The 27,473-nt window shown below is 41.9% G+C and overlaps 2 protein-coding genes across 3 annotated transcripts in view; both read right to left on the bottom strand.

Moving 5' to 3' along the window:
* Window positions 1-27,473, bottom strand: part of PAK5 (p21 (RAC1) activated kinase 5) — a 426,783-nt gene that overhangs the window by 307,118 nt on the left and 92,192 nt on the right. Inside the window, exon 1 of one of the 2 annotated variants that reach the window (XM_027560316.1) lies at window positions 15,819-15,966. The exons of the other annotated variant lie outside the window; for it this stretch is intronic. The gene's annotated coding sequence lies outside the window, so the exon portion shown is untranslated. Of the gene's footprint in view, window positions 1-15,818; window positions 15,967-27,473 lie in introns of those variants that run through there. 2 annotated transcript variants of the gene reach the window in all.
* LOC113902742 (histone H2B type 1-N-like) lies at window positions 24,315-24,587 on the bottom strand. Its single transcript, XM_027558135.1, has one exon. The coding sequence runs from the start codon at window positions 24,585-24,587 to the stop codon at window positions 24,315-24,317; it is 273 nt and encodes a 90-aa protein (XP_027413936.1).

The following is a 27,473-nucleotide window of genomic DNA, read 5'->3' as shown; positions in this document are numbered from 1 at the left end:
GGGTCACAGACACAATGACCTTTTTTTAAAAATTAATTTTTATTGCAGTATAGTTGCTTTACAATGCTCAGTTAGTTTCTACTATACAGCAAAATGAATCAGCCATATACATACATATATCCCCTCCCTTTTGGACTTCCTTTCCATTCAGCTAACAACGACAACAACAACAACAACAAAAATAGATGTATTTTTATAAAATTTTTTTTTCATTATAGTCTTTTTTCCCCCCAAACATAAACCTTTTTATTTTGTATTGGGGTATAGCCAATTAACAATGTTGTGATAGTTTCAGGTGAAAAGTGAAGGGACTCAACCAGACATGTATGCATCTCCATGGGGGTTACAGAGTCGGACATGCCTAAGCAGCTGAAAAACCACCACAAAATTCTCTCCCAAAGTCCCCTTCCATCCTGGCTGCCACATAACATTGAACAGACTTCCATGTGCTTTGCAATAGGTCCTTGTTGGTTATCCATTTTAAATATAGCAGTGTGTACATGACCTTCCCAAAGTCCCTAACTATCCCTTCTCCTTGGCAAGCAACTTCATTTTCTGAGTCTCTTTCTGTTTTGTAAGTTCATTTCTATTGTTTCTTTTTTAGATACCACATATAAGGGATGTCATATTACATTTCTCCTTCTCTGTTGACTTTCTTCACTCATTATGACACTAAATCCATCCACGTTGCTGCAAATGGCATTATTTCATGCTTTTCAATGGCTGAGTAATACTTCTTTAGGATACCAGGAGACTCTCTTAAGTTCTATATCCAAGTTTACATTCAGATCATAATATATAATAATGATTTCATTCTCTAAAAGTGCAGGCGGCTGCAACAGGTGTGCTAAGCGTGGCCGAGAGGAGGCACCCTGCGTCCGAGGTCAGGGGCAGAAGCCGGGAGGACCCCATGCCCGAAGGGCGGCGGCCAAGAGGAGTTACCTGACGTCCGAGGTCAGAGGGGGCGGCTGAGAGGAGATACCCAGCGTCCGAGGTCAGGGGCGGCGACGAGAGGAGTTACCCAACGTCCAAAGTCAGGGCCGGTGGCCGGGAGGAGATAGCCCACACCCCAAGCACAAGGCCAGAGGCGGCGGGCGGGAGGAGCTACCCCATGCCCCTAAGCCCGAGGCCAGGGGAGGCGGGTGGGAGGAGCTACCCCACGCCCCCACGCCTGAGGCCAAGGGTAGCGGTCCGGAGGAGCAACCCCACGCCCGAGGCCAGGGCTGGTGGCCGGGAGGACGGACCCCACGTCCAAGGAGCCGTGGCTGCGAGGGCGCACGAGGGCCTAGAGGAGCTATCCCATGTTGAAGGTCAGGAAGGGCGGCGGTGAGGAGATATCCGTCGTCCAAGGTAAGGAGCAATGGCTGCGCTTTGCTGGAGCACCCGTGAAGAGATACCCCACGCCCAAGGTAGGAGAAACCCAAGTAAGACGGTAGGTGTTGCAAGAGGGCATCAGAGGGCAAACACACTGAAACCATACTCACAGAAAACTAGTCAATCTAATCACACTAGGACCACAGACTTGTCTAACTCAATGAAACCAAGCCATGCCCGTGGGGCAACCCAAGATGGCCAGGTCATGATGGAGAGATCTGACAGAATGTGGCCCACTGGAGAAGGGAATGGCAAACCACTTCAGTATTCTTGCCTTGAGAACCCCATGAACAGTATAAAAAGGCAAAATGATAGGATACTGAAAGAGAAACTCCCCAGGTCAGTAGGTGCCCAATATGCTACTGGAGATCAGTGGAGAAATAACTCCAGAAAGAATGAAGGGATGGAGCGAAAGCAAAAAGAATACCCAGCTGTGGATGTGACTGGTGAGAGAAGCAAGGTCCGATGCTGTAAAGAGCAATATTGCATAGGAACCTGGAATGTCAGGTCCATGAATCAAGGCAAATTGGAAGTGGTCAAACAAGAGATGGCAAGAGTGAATATCGACATTCTAGGAATCAGCAAACTGAAATGGTCTGGAATGGGTGAATTTAACTCAGATGACCATTACATCTACTACTGCGGGCAGGAATCCCTCAGAAGAACTGGAGTGGCCATCATGGTCAACAAAAGAGTCCGAAACGCAGTACTTGGATGCAATCTCAAAAACGACAGAATGATCTCTGTTCGTTTCCAAGGCAAACCATTCAATATCACAGTAATCCAAGTCTATGCCCCAACTAGTAATGCTGAAGAAGCTGAAGTTGAATGGTTCTATGAAGACCTACAAGACCTTTTAAAACTAACACCCAAAAAAGATGTCTTTTTCATTATAGGGGACTGGAATGCAAAAGTAGGAAGTCAAGAAACACCTGGAGTAACAGGCAAATTTGGCCTTGGAATACGGAATGAAGCTGGGCAAAGACGAATAGAGTTTTGCCAAGAAAATGCACTGGTCATAACAAATACCCTCTTCCAATAACACAAGACAAGACTCTATACATGGACATCACCAGATGGTCAACACTGAAATCAGATTAATTATATTCTTTGCAGCCAAAGATGGAGAAGCTCTATACAGTCAGCAAAAACAAGACCAGGAGCTGACTGTGGCTCAGACCATGAACTCCTTATTGCCCAATTCAGACTGAAATTGAAGAAAGTAGGGAAAACCACTAGACCATTCAGGTATGACCTAAATCAAATCCCTTATGATTATACAGTGGAAGTGAGAAATAGATTTAAGGGCCTAGATCTGATAGATAGAGTGCCTGATGAACTATGGAATGAGGTTCATGACATTGTACAGGAGACAGGGATCAAGACCATCCCCATGGAAAAAAAAATGCAAAAAAGCAAAATGGCTGTCTGGGGAGGCCTTACAAATAGCTGTGAAAAGAAGAGAAACGAAAAACAAAGGAGAAAAGGAAAGATATAAACATCTGAATGCAGAGTTCCAAAGAATAGCAAGAAGAGATAAGAAAGCCTTCTTCAGCGATCAATGCAAAGAAATAGAGGAAAACAACAAATGGGAAAGACTAGGGATCTCTTCAAGAAAATCAGAGATACCAAAGGAACATTTCATGCAAAGATGGGCTTGAAAAAGGACAGAAATGGTATGGACCTAACAGAAGCAGAAGATATTAAGAAGAGGTGGCAAGAATACACAGAAGAACTGTACAAAAGAGATCTTTACGACCCAGATAATCACGATGGTGTGATCACTGACCTAGAGCCAGACATCCTGGAATGTGAAGTCAAGTGGGCCTTAGAAAGCATCACTATGGAGGGGAGGCGCCAAGATGGCAGAGGAGTAGGACGGGGAAAACACTTTCTCCCCCACAAATTCATCAAAAGGGCATTTAAACGTCGAGTAAATTCCACAAAACAACTTCTGAATGCCGGCAGAGGACATCAGGCACCCAGAAAAGCAACCCAACTCTTTGAAAGGAGGTAGGAAAAAATATTAAAGACAATAAAAGAGACAAAAGAGGGAGGGACGGAGTTCCGTCCCGGGAAGGGAGTCTTAAAAAGAGAGAAGTTTCCAAACACTAGGAAACCTTCTCACTGCCAAATCCATGCCGAGCTTTGGAAACACAGAGGGCAACATAACAGGGAGAAAAAATAAATAAACAATTAAAACTCGCAGATTGCGAGCCCTACGGTAACTCCACCAGCGGAGAAGCAGCGCAGACGCCTGCATTGGCCATTAACAAGCGGGGGCTGGGCAGGGAGGTGCGGCGTGGGCTGCATAGCTGAGAGTAAGAATCTGGCCTGAATACCCTGAGCACTATCTGAGCGAAATAATTTGGGCTAGCAAACCAGACTGTGGGAAATCTACCAGGCGAAAAGCCAGCCCCAACCTAAGACACCGCCAGGCCGGCGCATGGAACAAAGAACTGAACAGAGATAGCCGGCTGCAGACCTTCCCCCTCCGGTGACAGGCAGCCAGAGCCGGAAGGGGGCAATCGCAGCCCCAGAGAGACATTATCTATAAAACTGGCTTCTTTGCTAACTAAAACTTATTGGGGGTCTGGACGGTCAACATCTGCCTGAGAAGGTGCGCCGGTTTTACACCCAGATAACCGAGTGGCAGGGAGGCGATAAGTCGCAGCATTGGCGCTCGCCAAACACCTCATCACCTGAGCTGCTCGGACCTGGGAAGAGCACAAAACGCAGGCCCAACTGAGTCTGCGCCTCTGAGGACTACCTGAGTGCCTGAACCTGAGTGGCTTGGACCTGGGAGGTGCATGCAACCCAGGGCCAGCCTCGGATTGTTCCCGGCGGAACAACCTAGAGCCCGAGCAGTGTGGGCAGGGAGGCTACACGCGCCGTGAGCGGGGGCAGACCCAGTGTGGCTGAGGCACTGCGAGCGCACGCCAGTGTCATTTGTTTGCAGCATCCCTCCCTCCCTCCCCACAGCGCGACTGAACAAAGTGAAGAAATACAGCTCCACCCACCAGAACACCGACACAAGCTTCCCTAACCAGGAAACCTTGACAAGTCACCTGTACAAATCCACACACAGCGAGGAAACGCCACAATAAAGAGAACTCCACAAACTGCCAGAATACAGAAAGGACTCCCAAACTCAGCAATTTAAACAAGATGAAGAGACAGAGGAATACCCAGCAGATAAAGGAATGGGATAAATGCCCACCAAACCAAACAAAAGAGGAAGAGATAGGGAATCTACCTGATAAAGAATTCCGAATAATGATAGTGAAATTGATCCAAAATCTTGAAATTAAAATGGAATCACAGATAAATAGCCTGGAGACAAGGATTGAGAAGATGCAAGAAAGGTTTAACAAGGACCTAGAAGAAATAAAAGAGAGTCAATATATAATGAATAATGCAATAAATGAAATTAAAAACACTCTGGAGGCAACAAATAGTAGAATAACAGAGGCAGAAGATAGGATTAGTGAATTAGAAGATAGAATGGTAGAAATAAATGAATCAGAGAGGATAAAAGAAAAACGAATTAAAAGAAATGAGGACAATCTCAGAGACCTCCAGGACAATATTAAATGCTACAACATTCGAATCATAGGGGTTCCAGAAGAAGAAGACAAAAAGAAAGACCATGAGAAAATACTTGAGGAGATAATAGTGGAAAACTTCCCTAAAATGGGGAAGGAAATAATCACCCAAGTCCAAGAAACCCAGAGAGTCCCAAACAGGATAAACCCAAGGAGAAACACCCCAAGACACATATTAATCAAATTAATAAAGATCAAACACAAAGAACAAATATTAAAAGCAGCAAGGGAAAAACAACAAATAACACACAAGGGAATTCCCATAAGGATAACAGCTGATCTTTCAATAGAAACTCTTCAAGCCAGGAGGGAATGGCAAGACATACTTAAAATGATGAAAGAAAATAACCTACAGCCCAGATTATTGTACCCAGCAAGGATCTCATTCAAGTATGAAGGAGAAATCAAAAGCTTTTCAGACAAGCAAAAGCTGAGAGAATTCTGCACCACCAAACCAGCTCTCCAACAAATACTAAAGGATATTCTCTAGACAGGAAACACAAAAATGGTGTATAAACTCGAACCCAAAACAATAAAGTAAATGGCAACGGGATCATACTTATCAGTAATTACCTTTAACGTAAATGGGTTGAATGCCCCAACCAAAAGACAAAGACTGGCTGAATGGATACAAAAACAAGACCCCTACATATGTTGTCTACAAGAGACCCACCTCAAAACAGGGGACACATACAGACTGAAAGTGAAGGGCTGGAAAAAGATTTTCCATGCAAATAGGGACCAAAAGAAAGCAGAAGTCACAATACTCGTATCAGATAAATTAGACTTTAAAACAAAGGCTGTGAAAAGAGACAAAGATGGTCACTACATAATGATCAAAGGATCAATCCAAGAAGAAGATATAACAATTATAAATATATATGCACCCAACATGGGAGCACCGCAGTATGTAAGACAAATGCTAATAAGTATGAAAGGAGAAATTAACAATAACACAATAATAGTGGGAGACTTTAATACCCCACTCACACCTATGGATAGATCAACTAAACAGAAAATTAACAAGGAAACACAAACTTTAAATGATACAATAGACCAGTTAGACCTAATTGATATCTATAGGACATTTCATCCGCCCCCCCCCCCCAAAAAAAGACTGCTCACTATGGCAATTATTGAAGCTGACTTAGGGTGACATAGAGGCTTATTTCCCTTTACCCTTTTGAGTTCTTAGCTGAGGATCTCTGTAAGAAATGACAGAATAGCAGGACAAAATCAAACAGAAGTTTATTAACATAAAAAAAGAAAAAGAAAAAGAAACCGAGAGAAACTCAAAATGTCTCACCTGTAAAGTCTGGTCATTAAAAACCTTATATGTTTCAGAGGAAACATCAGTAATTTAGTGAAAATACTAAAAAAAGATTCTAGTTGACAGTTAAAGAATTTTGATTATTTATACGTGTTTTACTCTGAAAACCAAGGTAAAAATATTGTTCTGATTAATTTAGTTACATTCATAAAAGCAGGTTATTGAAGTATTTATTAGAATTAGGTTTCAGTAAAACATTTATTGGAAACAGTATAAAGCTCACTGTACAAACATGTGGCTAGGAACAGAACAGTGTGCAGGCTTATTCTGCTGTGTCAAATGGCTATGTTGAAAATCAGATGAAGAGTATCTATAGAACATTTATTGAAATATTAAAAAAAAAAAAAGAAAGTAAGACCAATAAAATTTTCAAGACAGAAAAAAAAAAAAAAAAAGAAAGAAAGCATCACTATGAACAAAGCTAGTGGAGGTGATGGGATTCCAGTTGAGCTATTTCAAATCCTGAAAGATGATGCTGTGAAAGTGCTGCACTCAATATGCCAGCAAATTTGGAAAACTCAGCAGTGGCCACAGGACTGGAAAAGGTCAGTTTTCATTCCAATCCCAAAGAAAGGCAATGCCAAAGAATGCTCAAACTACCACACAATTGCACTCATCTCACATGCTAGGAAAGTAATGCTCAAAATTCTCCAAGCCAGGCTTCAGCAATATGTGAACCGTGAACTTCCTGATGTTCAAGCTGGTTTTAGAAAAGGCAGAGGAACCAGAGATCAAATTGCCAATATCTGCTGGATCATGGAAAAAGCAAGAGAGTTCCAGAAAAGCATCTATTTCTGCTTTATTGACTATGCCAAAGCCTTTGACTGTGTGGATCACAATCAACTGTGGAAAATTCTGAAAGAGATGGGAATACCAGATCACCTGATCTGCCTCTTGAGAAATTTGTATGCAGGTCAGGAAGCAACAGTTAGAATCGGACATGGAACAACAGACTGGCTCCAAATAGGAAAAGGAGTTCGTCAAGGCTGTATATTGTCACCCTGTTTATTTAACTTATATGCAGAGTACATCATGAGAAATGCTGGTCTGGATGAAACACAAGCTGGAATCAAGATTGCGGGGAGAAATATCAATAACCTCAGATATGCAGATGATGCCACCCTTATGGCAGAAAGTGAAGAGGAACTAAAAAGCCTCTTGATGAAAGTGAAAGTGGAGAGTGAAAAAGTTGGCTTAAAGCTCAACATTCAGAAAACGAAGGTCATGGCACTCAGTCCCATCACTTAATGGGAAATAGATGGGGAAACAGTGGAAACAGTGTCAGACTTCATTTTTCTGGGCTCCAAAATCACTACAGATGGTGACTGCAGCCATGAAATTAAAAGATGCTTATTCCTTGGAAGGAAAGTTATGACCAACCTAGATAGCATATTCAAAAGCAGAGACATTACTTTGCCAACAAAGTTCATCTAGTCAAGGCTTGGTTTTCCTGTGGTCATGTATGGATGTGAGAGTTGGAGTGTGAAGAAGGCTGAGCACCAAAGAATTGATGCTTTTGACCTGTGGTGTTGGACAAGACTCTTGAGAGTCCCTTTGACTGCAAGGAGATCCAACCAGTCCATTCTGAAGGAGATCAGCCCTGGGATTTCTTTGGAAGCAATGATGCTAAAGCTGAAACTCCAGTACTTTGGACACCTCATGTGAAAAGTTGACTCATTGGAAAAGACTCTGATGCTGGGAGGGATTGGGGGCTAGAGGAGAGGGGATGACAGAGGATGAGATGGCTGGATGGCATCACTGACTCGATGGATGTAAGAGTTGGTGATGGACAGGGAAGCCTGGCGTGCTGTGATTCATGGGGTCACAAAGAGTCTGACACGACTGAGCGACTGATCTGACCTGATCTCTGATTTCATTCTCTGTTCAACATCTGCCTATGAACCATCTTGTTGCTCTTCAGTAGCTAAGTTATGTCCAAGTCTTTGCAACCCTTTGGACTGCAGCACTCCAGGCTTCTCTGTCCTACCCTATCTCCTAGAGTTTGCTCAAATTCATATCCACTGAGTCGGTGATGCTATCTAATGATCTCAACTTCCACCATCCCTTTTTGCCTTCTTTTGCCTTCAATCTTTCCCAGCATCAATGTCTTTTCCAATGAGTCAGTTCTTCACATCAGGTGACCAAAATATTGAGTTTCAGCTTCAGCATCAGTCCTTCCAGTGAATATTCAGAGTTGATTTCTTTTAGGAATGATGAACCATTTACCCAAGTAATAACTTTTAGGTAAGTATACAGCTTTATAAAATGATAAGTTGCTACCTTACTGGAAAGGGTCCCTTTGTCCTTATTTTGCCCGCAGGACTTATACTGAAGGGTATTTAAATATCTGTAATTAAGCCAGTGTAGTTGCCCTTTCCATGTGGTTTTATGGACTATCTGTGGCAGCCAGAGTGTTCCATATATATGAGGCATATTTACCACAAATAATGGTTTTTTTTTTTTTTGTATTTCAAAAAGTAGAATGCTTTTTCCAGAAAAAGAGAAAAGAAATAGAGAAAAAAACGGAAGCTTTTTTGGAAAAGCTTATTCTAGACTTTTAGGGAAATGACAACATAATGAAAACAGCCTAAAACATTATCATTTATTTATCCACACTATACACCAGAAGTTCCAGTATTGAGGGTTGAACGATTAGTTTGATCGACAAACCATTCCGTGAACAATCAAAAACATGGCCCTTGTTTTCGATCCTGAGCAAAACTATCCCACACAGATCTGCTGTTCTCCCATTCAAATTAAGACTCATAAAAGGCATGCAAAGTGTCAATACTGCTTCTAAAATCCATCAAACTATTCTGATGGAATGGCCAGAAAGTGTTCCAGAATTCAAGTTTCTGATGGTTTAGAGAAAACGCATATTTATCTGAGTTCAGCTTCTTTCTGAAGTTCATCATCTGTATCAACTGATCTGGCATGGATACTCTTCCCACAAAATTACAGGGCCTGTTCTAAAGAGACAGCTCATTCATTTAGCACTGCAGATTACGTTCGGTAGTTTTCCTTACTGCTGTAAGCATATCACTAGTGTCACTGAAGAGTTAGACAAATACTTTCCTCACAGTTTTGGGTAATAACACTGTTCTAATATTTTGGGTAATAACACTGTAATAGGCTGTTCTAAACTAACAGAAATGATAAAGAGGGAAGTTAGCTTTACTCTTCCTGATGCCACTGCTTATCACTGGAAAAACAGCATCATCTGCCAGGCATGATGCCATATTAATCCAAACACACACAAGGTCTTCTCCAGTTCTGTGCAGCTCTTTCCCTTGTTCCAGGTATCTCCCCAGGGTAGGGTGGTGATTACTAAGAACCCTTCCTGAACCTCAATTCCTGCCTGATTACTAGACAAATATAGATTAAACAGTACAGTGAAGTTGGTCCCCAAAAGACTTACATTTTGCCAAAATTTAACAGAATAAATGGAGTTGTAAAACTACAGAGAAATGGGATGAATGGTATTATCCCAGCTTTTAAATTCTGAAACATTTCAAAACCATAGAAAGGTTGCCAGAGTAGAAGATTCATGTCCATAAAATCTTCACATGCCTTTGAAGCTTAACGTTTTGCCTCATTTGTTTTCTCTGACTCTTTCTGTCTTCTTTTCTCTCTTTTTTACCTGGCCACATAGCACTGCATGTGGATCTTAGTTCCCTGCCCAGGATCGAACTCATACCCTTGGCAGTGGAAGCACAGAATCCTAACTACTGATCCATGAAGGAATTCCCATCTCTGCCTCTTTTTGTGTGTATTCTCTGTGTACACATAATTATACACACACATACTTTCATGCACATACACATTTAAATATATGTACTTATGTGCATATATACATATGCATATATATTTTGGGAAACATTTGAAAGTTACTTGTAGATATGACACTTCACTCACAAGTATTCAGCAGATTTTTCATTAAGTCCATCTAGTCAAAGCTACGGTTTTTCTGGTGGTCAGGTATGGATGTGAGAGCCAAAGTCAGTCTCCCACATGACCATCATATACTGACTGCATTTAAGAAACAACATTAATACAACATTATCTAATATATAGTTTATTGTCAAAGTCTCCAAATTCTCCCAATAATATCCTTTACAGTAAGCTTCATTTTCCCAGGATCCAATCCAGTACTACAGACTACATTTAGTCATCAGAAGTTGAGATTTCTTTAATCTGGGGCAACATATTGTCTTTCTTGACATTGATATTTTAAGAGTAAAATAGACATTTTCCCAAAGAAGATAAACAGTTGATTAAGAAGCATTACAAAAAGAAGCTCAACATTGCTGATTATTAGAAAAATGCAAATTAAATCTACAAAGAGGTATCATCTTACACCAGTCGGAATGGCCATCATCAAAAGTTTACAAACAATAAGTGCTGGAGAAGGTGTGGAGAAAAGGAAACCTTCCTACACTGTTGCTAGGAATGTAGATTGGTGCAGACTCTATGGAAAATCGTATGGCGCTTCCTTACTAAAAACAGAACTACCATATAATCTAGGAAACACACTGTCAGGCATATACCTAGAAAAGGTCACAATTTAAAAAGATACGTGCACCCCAATGTTCACTGAAGCACTAGTGACAATAGCCAAGAGATGGAAGCAACCTAAATGTCCATCAACAGAAGAATGGATAAAGAAGTTGTGGTACATATATACAATGGAATATTGTTCACCCATAAAAAATAATGAAACAATGCCCTTTGCAGTAACACAAATAGACTTAGGGATTATCATACTAAGTGAAGGAAGTCAGAGAAAGACAAATATCATATGACATCACTTATCATCTTTATTTATTTTCTTGGGCTCCAAAATTACTGCAGATGGTGACTGTAGCTATGAAATTAAAAGACTCTTGCTCCTTGGAAGAAAAAGCTATGACAAACATAGACCGCATGTTAAAAAGCAGAGAAATTACTTTGCCAACAAAAGTTCATCTAGTCAAAGCTATGGTTTTTCTGGTAGTCAGGTATGGATGTGAGAGTTCGACCATAAAGAAAGCTGAGTGCTGAAGAACTGATGCTTTTGAACTCTGGTGTTGGAGAGTCCCTTGGACTGCAAAGAGATCAAACCAGCCAATCATAAAGGAAATCAGTCCTTGAATATTCATTGGAAGGACTGATGCTGAAGCTGAAGCTGCAATACTTTGGCCACCTGACGCAAAGAAATGACTCACTGGAAAAGACCCTGATGGTGGGCAAGATCGAAGGCAGGGGGAGAAGAAGACAAAGGAGGATGATGTGGTTGGATGGCATCATCAACTCGATGGACATGAGTTTGAGTAAGCTCCAGGAGCTGGTGATGTACAGGGAAGCCTGGTGTGCTGCAGTCCATGGGGTTGCAAAGAGTCGGACATGACTGAGTGACTAAGCTGATCACTTATCTGTGGAATCCAAGAAGATGATACAATGAACTTATAACATATATGGGGAAAGAATCTGAAAAAGAATAGATATAAATATATGTATAACTGGATCACTTTGCTGTATGTCTAAAACTAATGCAACATTGTAAATCAACTATAACCCAATATAAAATAAAAATTAAATTAAAAATGTGCTGTACAGTCAAGATTTTTCAAGGATAGTCTTCAGTTTGGTTTTTCTAATTTTTTCCCTCATGATTGGTGGTGGTGGTGCTCAGTCACTTCTGACTCTTTGAGACCCCATGGACTGTAGCCCATCAGGCTCCTCTGTCCAGGAGATTCTCCAGGCAAGAATACTGGAGTGGGTTGCCATTTCCTACTCCAGGGGATCTTCCTGACCCAGGGATTGAACTTGCATCTCTTGTGTCTCCTGCATTGGCAGGTGGATTCTTTACCACTGCGCCACCTGGGAAATAATGCCTAGATATCTTTTCCTAATGCATCTTCAGAGGCACTGTGGTTTCAGTCTGTCTCATTATTGGCAATAATAAATTTGATCAGTTGGAAAAGGCAACTTCTGCCAAATCTCTCCATTTTTATGGTATCTTCTCCCCTTTGTGACACTTTGAAGACTATGTGAATAGTCCCCTGCTCAACGACTTTTAATCTGGTGGCTAGCATCCACTGCTGACTCTTGCCTAAATCAATTATCATTGTGGTGTTTGCAAAATAAGCATTATACATACTGGAGATAGAGTCCAACACAAAAACCCATTAACTCATATAGAGAAAATAGTCTTCATTGGGATTAATCCTGTTACAGTTTAATAGTTTCCCCTTTAATTTCTGAGAAAATACCATACTGCTGGATAATTCTTTGAGTACAACCGTCAGTTTTTTTCTAGGATAATTCAGATATATGAAAGGATGAAAATGCACAGACATGACTTCAAATAAGCCCTCTAAAAATGACAAATGTCTTGAATGGTCTCTGTGGCTGTGACATTTACATACATCAAATATCCACATGCTTCCCCACATTCACCAGTTGCCCTTGCAGTGGGGAGGGACCAAGTAATTAGTTCTGACCAATGACCCATTAGCGGAAGTGATAAGTCACTTCTGGACTGAAGTTCCTACAAGGCCATGTCTCTTTCTTTCTTTGCTTCAGCAGTGACCATGGAGACTGAGTGTTGAAATGAGGAGTCAGAACACAGAAGCAGCCCAGGCTGCTAAATCACTGCATTGGAAACAGTTGCCCCGAAGAGTTATTTGACCTACAGTGGACTTGGCATGAGTGGGAAATAAACCCCTATGTGCTGAGCTGCTGTAATTTGGGTTTGTTTATTATCACAACATAATCAAGCATATTCTATTGTCTCTAAAAGCCAATTTTTATCAATAATTAGAATTTAACAAGAACCACATTTGGATTAGAATGGTGATATATTAATTTATCCATGGTGGTAATGCAACTGATGCAAAAACAATAGTCATCTACAGGACAACCTTCTCTGCCCTTTCCCTGCCTCCTTTTTCTCTGACAGCCAAACTTCAATATAAAGATAACCCGGTGTACGAGACAGCAAAAGAGACACTGATGTATAGAACAGTCTTATGGACTCTGTGGGAGAGGGAGAGGGTGGGAAGATTTGGGAGAATGGCAATGAAACATGTAAAATATCATGTAGGAAACGAGTTGCCAGTCCAGGTTCGATGCATGATGCTGGATGCTGGGGGCTGGTGCACTGGGACGGCCCAGAGGGATGGTATGGGGAGGGAGGAGGGAGGAGGGTTCGGGATGGGGAGCACATGTATACCTGTGGCGGATTCATTTTGATATTTGGCAAAACTAATACAATTATGTAAAGTTTAAAAATAAAATAAAATTAGGGAAAAAAAAAAAAAAGATTGATGATGAAAGCTCGTGGTATCCTGGAGCTGTTTTAGGAGAACTGCTTTGCAAGCTGGTGGGTGCAACAATGGTACCTTGATATTGCCCATGGAGGGAGTATTTACACCAAAGAAACTGGCAAATGCTACACACTGGCACCACTTCCCTCATCCTCCCACACAGAGCTGCTTGTTGAACATTTAAACAGCACATTGGTGGCTATTTTCCTTTCCAGGTTCTGCTACAAATAGGAGATGGGCATATGACCCAGTATTCACCAGTAAGAGTTGCAAGGAAGCTGGATACAGAACATCGAGGAAGACTTCTCTCCCTATTAAAAATAAAACTATATATATATATATACACATCAAAAAAGCACATATATGATCACTAAAAGAAAGATATGTACTAGAATGTTTATTGTAACATCTTCACTGTAACCCCAAACTAGTTACTATTCAAATGCTCATCAACAGTAAAATGGACAATGAAATACTGTAAAGCAATGATAATAATTTGCAGCTACACACAAAAAATGGCTGAGATTGTTTCAAATATAATGAGTAAAAGAAGCCAACACAGGACATATTAGATGAGATTCCATTTAGATGAAAGTTCAAAACAGGCAAAATTAATCTATGGTGTTGGACATTAAAAATTATACAACTAGTTACACGTGAAGACGCTAGTTATGGAAAATGAACCTATGAGAGACTTCTTGAGTCTAACTATATTCTATTTCTGATCTGGGTGATGATCTCAAATGCATCAGTTTGTGAGAATATATCAAGTAAATGCATATTTAAAACTTGTACACTTTTCTGTATGTATGTGCTTAGTCACTCAGTTGTGTTTGAATCTTTGTGAACCCATGGATTGTAGCCCATTGGGCTCCTCTATCCATGGGGATTCTCCAGGCAAGAATACTTGTTGCCATGGAGTAGGTTGCCATGCCCTCCTCCAGGGGATCTTCCCAACCTAGGGATTGAACCCAGGTCTCCCACGTTGCAGGCAAATTCTTTACCATCTGAGTCACCAGGGAAGCCCAAGAATACTGGGGTGGGTAGCTTATCCCTTCTCCAGGGAATCTGCCCGACCCAGGAATCAAACTGGGGTCTCCTGCATTGCAGGCAGATTCTTTACCAGCTGAGCTACCAGGGAAACCCTTCTGTATGTATAGTATACTTCTATAAAATGCTTTTTAAAATAAAGAAAGATGAAAAGATAATAAAGAAAGATGAAAAAAAAAGAGGAGAGGTTGACTTTGCTTCTCCTTCTCACACTGACACGTCTGTGTGAGATGTGGATGCCTAGACCCATGGCAGCCCTCTCAACCAACACACTGAGGGGAGCAGAGCTGGATTCCTGAGGACAAGGCTGATCCATGGCACCAATCTTGGAAGTCCCTCTGGATCTTTGGTTTGGGAAATAATAAATATCATTTTGGGGACTTCCTTGGTGGCTCAGTGGTTAAGAATCCACCTGCCAATGCAGAGGACACAGGTTTGATCTCTAGTCTGGGAGGATCCCATATGCCACGGAGCAACTAAGCCTGTGTACCACACGATTACGGAGCCTCTGCTCTAGAGCCTGGGAGCCACAACTACAGAGCACATGTGCTGCAACTGCTGAAGCCTGAGAGCCTAGAACCCATGCTCTGCAATAAGAGAAGCCTCCACAATGCAAAGCCTGCACACGGCAACAAAGAGCAGGCCCTGCTCTCCACAACTAGAGAAAGTCCACACACAGCAACAGAGACCCAGCACAGTCAAAAATAATGCATTTTAAAAATTATATTTTTCTTTGGCCTAGAGTAGTCATGTAGTCAAAATTATTTATTCTGAGGACTTCCCTGGTAGTCCAGTGGCTGAGACTCCATGCTCCCAGTGTAGGGGGCCTGGGTTTGGTCCCTGGTCAGGGAACTATATCCCATATGCCACAACTAGGAGTTCACATCCTACAGCAAAGAAAGATCAAAGATGCCGCATGCTGCAGCTAAGACCTGGCCTAGCCAAATACAAATTTCTTTTCTTTTTTTAAATTATTATGATTTTCGATGGAGACAGCCTTTGGTATTAAATGAAGGAAAAATTTGCATGTCAGCATTGCAAAGCAGAATGATTAACCTATGCAGTAGTTTTCAATACTGCATCAGATAATTGACATGGTTATTTTAGTCTGTTGGAACTTCTATAACACAATACCACATACTGGTGGCTTACCAACAACAGAGATTTGTTGCTCACAGTTCCAGAGGTTGGGAAGCCCAAGATCAAGGTGCCATTCTGAGTGACGTTGTTGTGAGAACCCTCTTCTGGTTCAGAAGCCAGTGTCTTGCAGTGGAGAAGAGGTTAGGGATCTCTCTTGAGGCTCTGTTATAAAACCATTAATTCTGTTCAGGAGGGCTCCACCTTTAAGATTAAAGGCCCCACCACTTCCCAAAGACTCCACCTCCTAATAGCATCATCTTAGGGGCTTAGAATTTCAACATGTGAAGTTTGCGGGGATACAGACATTCAGACCATAGCAAAGGCTATCCTGGTAATTCTATTTATCAAATTAGGTCCCCCAAGGACTTACCTTCCTGCTCAAATGTCATCTCTTCAATAACAAAAGAATATCTATGTACCTTTATTATGTATATATGAAAATGACTTCTAATCATTCTGTAATAACATTTCCTCACTCCTGTCACCTATTTCCTCCCTATTACTCTCCTTCATTGTCATGAGCACACCTATATTTCTGGAATTATCTTTTTGTCTCTATGTTTCTCTTCTAGGACATGAGCTCTACATTAAAATGAAGGGTAGAGGAGCAGAGAGGCCTTTCCCACCTTGTTCAGTGTGGCCTCTCTAGTGCCTAAAATTGAACCTGGCAGAGTGTGGACAATCAATCCATGTTTGGGATTTTTACTATGTATTTAGTTATCTCTGGCTGTGCTAGGTCTTCATTACTGCACATCTATTCTCCATTGTGGTGTACAGGTTTCTTCTCATTGCAGTACCTTCTCTTGTTGAGAAACATGGGCTCTAGATCATGCTGGCTAGTAACCAGGGTATGTGGGCTTAGAGCTCAGGCTCAGTGGCTGTGGCACACAGGCTCAATCATTCTGCTGCATGCTGGTATCCTCCTGGACCAGGGATTGATCCTGGGGCCCCTGTGTTGCAAGGCGAACTCCCAACCATTGAACCACAAGGGAAGCCCAATAGATTTTTAAAAAATAAATGAATAAAGAAGGAACACACATCACCAGGTAACTCATTAAGTCCCCCTATGTACAAACGAGTTCCATTCCAAGAGTACATTCATTAGGTACAATCTGTTCATAAGCACAACAAAGTTACCCTGGGTACCCAACTAACACAATCGGCTATATAGGACTATACTGTGATAGGTTTACAATACTTTCCAAACAAATACTATATAAAAAAATAAAGAAAACATTTTTAATCTTACAGTACCAGCTGCATCACCCTGCCTTTCCACTTGCTTCTGGACATCCTAGGATTGAAATTAAGATCCTATGCTACTGTACTGTATGCAGCATTGTAAAGTACACAAAGCCCAACCACCTGTAGAGGACGCACACATGTGACAATGTATGCCAGACATGTGAACTAACTAACATGTGAACTAACAAGCGAACATAAAGTTCACAACTCAGAGGTTCATAAAGGAAACTGTTCATATAGGAAACTTACCGTTTTTAAGCTTTCCACTGAGTACCTATTGACTCATCTGGGGCTTCCCTGTTCTCCTTCATGTGCAACAGTCATGCCATGGTTTCCCTCTTCCTGCCAGATGCGGGTACCCGGCGGGTCCAGTTGCACTGGAAGGTCTTCCTGTCCTACTTGCACAGGGATTCACGTCTGTCTGTCACCTAGTTGTATTCTAAACATAGTCTGTGGGTTTTCAGTCTTTTTACCTCACTGTCTTCTTTTTATAAGAAGATTTTAAAAATATGATAAATGATACCTCACCAAACTGCTAACACCTTTCCAGAAATCCTTCTGTAATTTATCAACGTTTTTGAAAATAACCCAACAACAAGCCTACCTTACAACACAGCAAGAAAACAGACCTACAACTCATTAGGCCTGAACTTCTGACTAGTAAGAAGCACAGCAGAGTGAATATAGCACAATTAACATTTCTTAGATAAGTGAAAATTTAGGCACCCAGGGCATGACTGACCCATGGCAGAGACGAATGGGCACTGAAGCAGGAGAGACTTCTAAGTGTGTGGAAATGAAGCTTTCTCTCATCATCGGGAGAGTGAATATTTTCCACAAAGTCTGCTCGTGGCATAAAACATGCCATCAAAATACAAGGCAGAGGTTGTGTGACGTCCCTGCCAGGCTGCATAAGCATGCAGGTGCCCCTGTGACAGGCGCTACCCCTCAGCCATCGGGACTAAAAATACTTCTTTGCTGTCACCACTACAGAGTAAAGACTTTGACATAATTTACCAGATTTGACTAGTTTCCCCCCACCTTTTTTTTTTTTTTTTTTACTTTCAATGAGGCTCTGAACTCTTCCCCTCAAAATTGAATCTGACAATTGCAAACCAAGGAGATTTAAAAGAACAAACAGGCTCCAAGTTTTCCTTCAAGCCTGGTTAGATAGACTTCATGTGCTTTGAGCTTAGCCATGGGCCAGAGACAGCACATCCAAGCGCTTCCTGAAAGGTGACGGAATGGGATGGCTTCATCTTTTCTCTAAATATTTGGCTGTGTTTCCTCTTCTTTTCATCTATTTTAAACTCCCAAGCAGCCACTCCCCATGTGATGTGATCTGTGGAACTGAGATGAAATAGTTCAAGAGGAAACATCTCTTTAAAAACTAAATATGGTACAAAGAAGCCAGAAGTAACTGGTGGAGATGGTGGAATGATGTGACCTAAAGAAATGTGTGAATCAGTATATTGAGTTTTGCTTTAAACTGGAGGAGAAATTGGGGTGACAGCTAGAAGGACCCAAGTCAAGAGAATTCCATTTTTAAAGGGAAAAAAAAATAAGAGCACATGGATATGATACAGAAAAGCAAATTCAGGACAGAGGGAGGACTTGCCAGAGCAAGCAAGAAAGGCCAATGCTCCATTTCAGAAGGTTGGGGGGGGGGGGGCAGTGGTGGTCACAGTTTCCTTCTGAGCAAAAGGATTGAGGCAGAGACAATGTGGATAGATGAAAGGTTGGTAACGTGAGGCAGAAGGCATGGGGATGTTCTGTTCTGATGGCTTCTCTTTACTTCATGAAACAAGAAGCAAGAATATCAGCTCCAAGTGGGAATGAGGAAGAGAGGAGGAGAAGGTCTGAAATGGTTGTTAGGAAAACAGGAGAGCAAAAGGATTTGGGAAAACCATCCAACTCCCTGGCAGCTCAAAGGACTCATGAGTGCTTCCTGGTTTATAAAGTCAAGGGAAATCAGCCACCATGATGAGTTTTCTCCAGCTGTGTTTAACTGGTCAGGCAACAAGTGAGAAAGGGGTGAATGTAATCAGCATTAGATTTTTGCCAAGTGAATAAAAAGAAAGGAAAAAGGAGAAATGTGCAAAGTATAGGCAAGAGAGAAATTATAATTATGGCAACTAGAATCTGAGCTGGCATGGGGCAGGGAGACAGAAAGGGGACAGGGCTGGTGAAGAGGGTGATAGATTTCAGATCATAGTGGGGCTGGTGAATTGTTGAAGCTGAGGTATGACAGGGCACAAGGGCCCTCGAGAAGTTATCCTCACTGTCACACAGAGCTCCAACAGTAAGGTAAATGGAGGAGCAAGATGTCAAGGAAAGAGAAACAGCAGAGATAGTCCCCATATTGTTTAAGGCTGCCACGGGAACAGACAACTCAGACTAGATCTGTCTTAAGGGAAAGATAAAACTGTCTAGTAAGGAAGAAATTAAAAAGGGTTACCAGAGAATGGAGGAGAGCCTGTATATATAAATGTAGACCTAGGAACAACCCTTCCTTTATGAGATTGTAGATATAAGAAAATGAAGTATCAGCAAGAAGGAAAAACATCCTTGAAACAAGTTTCTGGTGGCAGCCACAGCAGTGACCCACATCCTGAAGCCTTCCTGCACCCTTTAAGATTCATAAAGCCAAAGACTCATTGTTGGATTTCTAGCCAAACCCATTTTACAGATAAGTAGCGGAGAAGACAATGGCACCCCACTCCAGTACTCTTGCCTGGAAAATCCATGGACAGAGGAGCCTGGTAGGCTGCAGTCCATAGTGTCGCTAAGAGTTGGGCACGACTGAGTGACTTCACTTTCACTTTTCACTTTCATGCATTGGAGAAGGAAATGGCAACCCACTCCAGTGTTCTTGCCTGGAGAATCCCAGGGATGGGGAAGCCTGGGGGGCTGCCATCTCTGGGGTCACACAGAGTCAGACACGACTGAAGCGACTTAGCAGCAGCAGCAGCAGCTAGACTCAAAGAGGTGGAAGAATTTACTAAAAGCTCTACAGCTACAATGCTGACATCTTGACTTACTTTTTAAAAGGGGACGATTACTGTCTTCATGTCAGTCAAACCATATAAAACGGATATATTATAGGTCAAAAGTGGTTGAATATTGTCACTTTCATGCTGTTAACCTAACACATCTTGGCATTCTTTCCATTATAGCAGAATGTCAAGAATGAGCAATGAATTTTTTTTTAATAAAGTGGTATTCAATTGGTTCCTTATAAAACTCTCCAAATTTTATCAGGAAAACTCCACTAAGCTCTGTGGAGTTAACTGTAAATAATCTCCTAAAACTGAGGTCAAACTTAACTTCTAGTAAGAAAATGAGGAAGAATCCAAAAGTAACGGATCAGAGCAGCCATCTGGAGCTGTGACTAAGAGATTACTGGTGACCTTCAAATCTAAATTAAGGTGACCTGGAAAAGTGTGATTGGATTATGACTATAAATATAATGCTTATGGCTAAGGAATTACATTGTATATTAGGAAAAGGAGAATGGTTACCAAGATGTCTGTAAAAGGAAACAGAGCCAAACCCAAGGAGTATTTTGCAGGAGTCTCCACCCATCTCCATGGTGGGATATACCATCTTGGGGATGGATGCCCTTGGTCTACAAAGCTCAATGATACTAGTGAAGAAGTTCAAGTCATCCCCTCCGAAAGCCACAATCTCTGTGAAGATAACCTGGGCTTCCCCCGGGGACATGACCAAAAAGAGAGACTGCCATGTCAAATCACACAGAGGCTGGAATTTCTGGTGGTTATGTTTCTCTTCAAATATTCATAAATCAGCTTTATTATTTTTCATACATTAGCCTCTGTAGTTGGGGAATGTGATTAATGTGCATTAGTGTTTGAGACATAATGAAGCTGGGCTTCCTTGGTGGTGCAGTGGATACAAATCCATCTGCCAATGCCTGGAACACAAGTTCAACGATCCCTGGTCTGAGAAGATTCCACATGCCACAGAGCAACTAAGCCTGTGTGCCACAACTACTGAATCCCGCACACTCTAGGGCCCATGAGCCATGACTAGTGAGCCCCTGTACACAACTACGGAAGCCCACATGCCCTACAGCCAGCAAGTGGCAGCTGCTGTGCCCACGTGCTGCAGCTACTGAAGCCCATGTGCCTAGAGTCTGTGCTCTGCAACAAGAGAGCAGTTCCTGCTCTCTGCAGCTGGAGAAAGCCCATGCGTAGCAAAGAAGAGGCTGCACAGCCAAACATAAGTAAATATATATAGCAGTCTGTGGTGGTGGTGGTGGTTTTAGTTGCTCAGCTGTGTCCGACTCTTGTGACCCCACAGACTGTAGCCCACCAGGCTCCTCTGTCCATGGGATTCTCCAGGCAAGAATACTGGAGTGGGATAGCAGTATGTACATGTCAAAAAAAAAGTATAAATAAATAGATAAATATAGCAGCATGTACAAAAAAGAAATAAAAATGAAAATGATAATAACAATGATTTTTTAAAAAGACACGCTAAAGCAGATGCAAATCCCTGGAATCACCAGCAGACTTTCCTCATACCAGTACTGCCGCTCCTCTTGGCCTGAGCATGGGTCCAGAAGAGGTAGTTCAGCTGGTGTGTAAGGTAAGTGAGACAGGCCAGGCAGCTAACACCTTCAACTGAGAGCAACCCTCAACCATGCAAATGTTGGTGGATAAATATCCTGACTTCCTCACTCCTCAGTGGGAAAACTGAGACATATCCTGTACTGTCTCCCCAAGGGTCTTCCAGACACTAAATCAGCAAGCTGAGAAATCAGATTTTTCACCCTTCAGAATCAACTGAGGGTTATGGAGAATTTAACAATATATAGAAGGCCACTCAGGAGCATCTGTTCAATCTTTTCCCATTTGACAGGAGTGAGTAAGTGCTCAGTCACTCAATTGTGTCCTACTCTTTGCGACCTCATAGACTGTAGTCTGAGCTTTTCCCGACAATAATACTGTAAGCAGGTTACCATTTCCTCCAGGGGATCTTCTTGACCCAGGGATCAAATCTGAATCTCCTGCCTCTCCTGTTTTGCAGGCAGATTCTTTTAACACTGAGCCACTAGGGAAGCCCATTTGATAGGAAGTCACACTTTTCATTTACATGGTAAAGAATCCAATTGCAATGCAGAAGATGTGGGTTCGATCCCTGGCCTGGAAGATCCCCTTGAGAAGGAAATGGCAACCTATTCCAGTGTTCTTACCTGAAAAATACCATGGACAGAGGAACCTGGCGAGCTACTGTCCATGGGGTCACAAAAGAGTCGGACAAGACTGAGCGACTAAACAACAACACACTTTTATAAACTGGTTTCATAAGTGAAAAAGAGAAGCCCAAAGTCTGAATTACACACTGACTTGATGTGGCTACAAGTATATGAAAAAGAACATAGAATAACAAGAACAAAGATAAAAGCAAATAGTAAGCAAGGGCAGAGACTGGTAAACAGCCGTTACAGACACTGGAAGTGACAAGAAACAGTATTCTAGATGCTATCATATTAATAATATACTGCAGAGTTGAGCTCTGTGCTATCCGTGGCTAAGCACTTTGCATACTTTATTCTCACAATAATACTTATTATTATTTTATTCTTACATTAACACTCCAGGTAGTTATTGTTATCAGATGTTCCACTTTGCAGATGATGAAAACAAGGCTTGATGTTAAATCCAAAGTAAACAACTGGTAGGCGACAGAGTTAGGATGTATGCCGGGGGGTCAGTTCAAACATCACACTCTGCAACTAATCTGTTCTATTGCTCTTTTCTCTGTGCCGGACAAAGGTAGGGAGAGTTATGTCTCGGAAGGCTGTATTTTGAGAATGGAAGTGAGCATAAGCAGGGGATGGTGGTGGTAGTGGTGGTTTAGTCTCTAAGTCATGTCAGACTCCTGTGACCCCATGGACAATAGCTCACCAAGCTCCTCTGTCCATGGGATTCTCCAGGCAAGAATATTGGAGTGGGTTGCCATTTCCTCCTCCAGGGAATCTTCCCAACTCAGGGATGGAATCTGAGTCTTCTGCACTGGCAGGCATTCTCCTGCACTTCAGGCAGAAGATTCTTTATCTTTGAGCCACCAGAGAAGTCCAAGAAGGGGATGGGAGATCCACAAAGAAACAGGATGAAGGCTCCAACCTGCCTGCTCTGGCAAATGCTAAGGCCATTCAGCACAAAGAAAGCACAGTCTGGAAGTACCCAGCCACTGGAGACTGGCCATCATTCAGCACAACAGCTCATCCTCCATCTGGAACACTCCCTACTCGAAGAGCCTGGGGTGAGGGGAAGGGGGACTAGAGGCAGTTCAACATTTCTCTTGTGAAACTAAAGCAAAAGTTGTGATTGGAGAAAATGGCAGCATACACACAACTTCAGTAGGGGAATTGTAGACACCACATCACACCAACTAAAAGTGAAACGACAACGTCAATGTTAGGGAGGATGGAGAGCAACTGAACATCTCCTATATTGCTGGGGGGAGTATAAAACGGTACAACCACTTTTAAGAAAGGCCTGGCCATTCCTTGTAAGATTAAATGCCAACCTTATTACCCAGCAATTATATTCCTCAGTACTTAACCCCCAAAGAAACAAAAGATGTGCAAACCTGTCCATCGTTTTATTCACAATAGCCAAAAATCAGAAACAACTCAAATGTTCAACTCGATGAATGGGTAAACGAATTGTGGTATATACATACAATGTATATGACTCAAAGAGAAAAGGAAGGAATTACTGACAATATACAACAGTGGACCTCAGGGGCATAGTAATAGGCATGGCAGTACATACTTTCTAGAACAGACTACATTAATGATGATGGAAATCACATCAGTGGTTACTTTGAGGGGGCTGCTGAATGACTAGAAAGGGGCATAAATACTATTTTCAGGTGATACAAGATAGAACATCTATCTTGTATCATCTATCTTGATTAGGGTGTGGGTTTACACACACACACACACACACACACACACACACATTTGTGAAAACTCATAGAACTACAAAATTTAGACATGTGCTTTTCCTTAATGGAAATAACGCTTAATTTTGGGGGTGGGGGGTGGGGAAGAGCTACATCAGTAGACATAAAGTGAAAGTGAAAGTGAAGTCGCTGAGTCGTGTCTGACTCTTAGCGACCCCATGGACTACAGCCCACCAGGCCCTCCGTCCATGGGATTTTCCAGGCAAGAGTACTGGAGTGGGGTGCCATTGCCTTTTCCCTTAACAGCAGCTAGGCATATTATATTTACTTGGAGCTGGTATACTTGGTGACAGCCTTACTGCCCTCGGACACGGCGTGCTTGGCCAGCTCCCCAGGTGGCAGCAAGCACACGGTGGTCTGGATCTCCCTGGATGTGATAGTCAAGCGCTTGTTGTAATGTGCCAGGCGTGATGCCTCGCCAGCGATGCACTCGAAAATGTCATTGATGAAGGAGTTCATGATTCCCATGGCCTTGGACGAGATGCCGGTGTCCGGATGGACTTGCTTCAGCACCTTGTACACGTACACGGAGTACATGTGAGTAAGTCAGAAGACTTAACTCATATGTTATTAAGTTTCAGGACAGCTGGGGAAGTTTTTGTTGCAATCTTTGATTCAATGAATTGTCATTTCCCACAAGAATAAATATCCTAACTACAGAGGAATCCTTTGGTTTTCCCTCAAGTACAAAGTATCATGACATTCATTTCTTTTAGACAAAATATTAGGTCTAAATTGCAGTGGGAGTCCCTACACTAACAAATTGTTTTCCACTGGACATATTTGTTAATTTCTCCTTCTATGCACATTAGAATTCTCTTGGGAGGATCTAATAAGTAGAGATTATGCATTAGTGCCAAAGTTCCTCCAATCTGATGTACACTGATTTTTCTTTAAACATTGAGCAAGTAGTTCATCATAAGAAGAGTTAAATTTTTGACATCACACAGTGAAGAAATTATTATTGAAGGAGGAAACAGATAGAACAGGCTCCATATCGAAAGCAAGACTCCATCTTGGGCTGGACTGTGGACTTTGAGCTGTACACCCAGTATCTATGGAAACGACATACCAACTGGAAAACAAGGCCCCCTGGATGGAAGAGCCCCAGAGCTTGTACCTAGACTCTCTGTTGCCTAAAAGAATACCCTAATTATCTGTGTAACCGAATAGAACCATAAATTTTATTATGCTTATTGGGGTATGACCACAGGCCTATTGATAATTGTCCACTGTTAACTACCTAGGCTTAAGGCATATGAATCATGGGTTAACTTTGATTGTATCTTTCTTTTCCTTTGTTCAGACTAGTTTCAGGGAATTTGGGGAGGTGGGTTTGGGCATGTACACTTAGGGTATATAAGGTTTTCAGAAATACTGGTCAGGGTCCTTGTCTAAGAGGAGACTCTGCCTTGGGCCCGCCAGTGTAATAAACTGCTCTCCACTATCTGCATTGTCCTTCTGAGTGAGTTTGTTTCCCAGAATGCACGGCTACAACATTATCTTTGAAGGTGTTGAGAAAAGTAGAAAGCAGGGGGGAAAATCAGGTACACTAAAATTCAAATACTTACTGTGTGACCAACACTGGAGAAAGTGCTTTGCATATGTAATCTCATTAATCCTCAGAGCATCCCTGCCAAGCAGGTGTTACATACATGACATGAGGAAACTGAGGCTCCTAGAAATTATTATGCCCACAGTTCATAGCTGGTGAAGGTGGAGCCAGACTTCATTCCAGCTTTACATAACTCCATGGCCTCCATTTTTGTTGCCTAGAGACATCCATCCATTTCCTCACCCAACAGATGTTTATCAAAGTGCCTACTGCTTCAAGCATTAAAGGCATAGATGTGAGTAGCAACCCATCCCCTGCACTGCTGGAGCTTATATTCTATTTGGGAATTGGTGGTGTTAAATTATGCCAACAGATTCTCTGAAACTCCTTTCAACAACTGGGACTTAATGTTCCTTCCCCTGAGTGTAGACTAGACTTGGTGACTTACTGGTAACAAACAGACTAAGTGGTGTGTCACTCTTGAAACTAGGTCATAATACACTGTGGCTGCCTCTTCTGGATCATTTGCTCTGAGGGAAGTCAGTCATCCATGGTGAGAATGCTCAAACAGCCGTGTGAAGAGCCCCACGTGGTGCGAGCCTGAGGGCTCCTGTCAATAGCCATGGGAGTGAGCTTGCAAGCAGACACCCTGACCTCAGTCATAATCTCCAGAAGAGACTGCAGCCTTGCTCAGTACCCTGGCTACAACCTCATGAGAGAACTTGAGCCAGCGACATCCACAAGTTACTCCTGAATTCCTGATCCACAGAAACTATGAGTTAAATATTTGTTGTTTTAAGCCAGTGAACATGGCTAACTTGTCACATGGTAATAGAGTATATAAAGATGTGCCAGGAAGAAAACGAAGAACTGAAAAGCAGAAGAGTGCTGGTGCTGTTTTAGGTAAAGTGGACATGGATGGCATCTCTGAGCATTTACTATTTACATGAGACATGAAGATGGAGAAAAGAGAAGTGTTTGTTGGATTCTGGAGCATGTAGGTAGCTGCTCTCTTGACAAGATTAGTTACTGCAAATGATGGAAATTGAGACCAATTAGAATACCATGGGGAATAATGGAAAGAAAGAGTTAGAAATATTATCTGTATATGTCTTCCTAAAATCTTAACTAGAAGAACAGAAATGGAGAGTGCCACCGATGGTGGTGGTATTTTGTTGTTGTTGCTATCTTTTTGAAATGACAGATATTTTTGTTTGCACATGTGTTGAGGAAAAAAAAAAATGAAAAAGGAGGACACGCCCAAAGAGGGAAAAAAGATGCACAATCTCAGCACAAACATAGGGACCAGACAGGAATGATATTTCCTGCATCAGGACCAGAATGCCTAGGGTAGACAGAGTTGGAAGGTAGGTTTTTGTGAAGCTCTGTGGTTATGAAGATGAGGGAATTTATGGAAAGTTTTATTAGGGTAAAATTTCTTTTAAGACACACATAATTTTTAATTATATAATTATCTAAAATACTGCCCAAAAGAACCCTAAATGTGTTTTTATCTTGAATATACTGCTTTGGGGTTTTGGGTCTTAACATCTCCTATGCCTCATGCTTATAATCATGGTGAGTTATGTGCAAGTTCTCCAACATTATATTTTAACACCTTTATATTTTTGTTTGTTACACTTAGTCTATTAACCTGACTTTTATTTTACTGTACATAATGAAGCATGGATAATCTTTTCCATGGATATTCAGTCTTCCCACTTACTGGACTGTTCACACTCTACACTAATTAGAAATGATACTTCTACTAAATTCTCATATAATCATGAGTCTTTTCCAGATATACTGGCCGATTTCTGTAGACCTTACTCTTTTTCTATTGTGAAATATCAAATACACACAAAAGG

The sequence above is a fragment of the Bos indicus x Bos taurus genome, chromosome 13, assembly GCF_003369695.1.
Source record: "Bos indicus x Bos taurus breed Angus x Brahman F1 hybrid chromosome 13, Bos_hybrid_MaternalHap_v2.0, whole genome shotgun sequence".
NCBI classification, from domain to species: Eukaryota; Metazoa; Chordata; class Mammalia; order Artiodactyla; family Bovidae; genus Bos; species Bos indicus x Bos taurus.
Note: the sequence above shows the minus strand (reverse complement) of the source record. Positions and strands in the feature narration are given on the sequence as shown.

Coding starts and splice junctions, on each gene's coding strand:
- LOC113902742 (XM_027558135.1), bottom strand. CDS start 24,587: ATGTACTCCGTGTACGTGTACAAGGTGCTGAAGCAAGTCCATCCGGAC.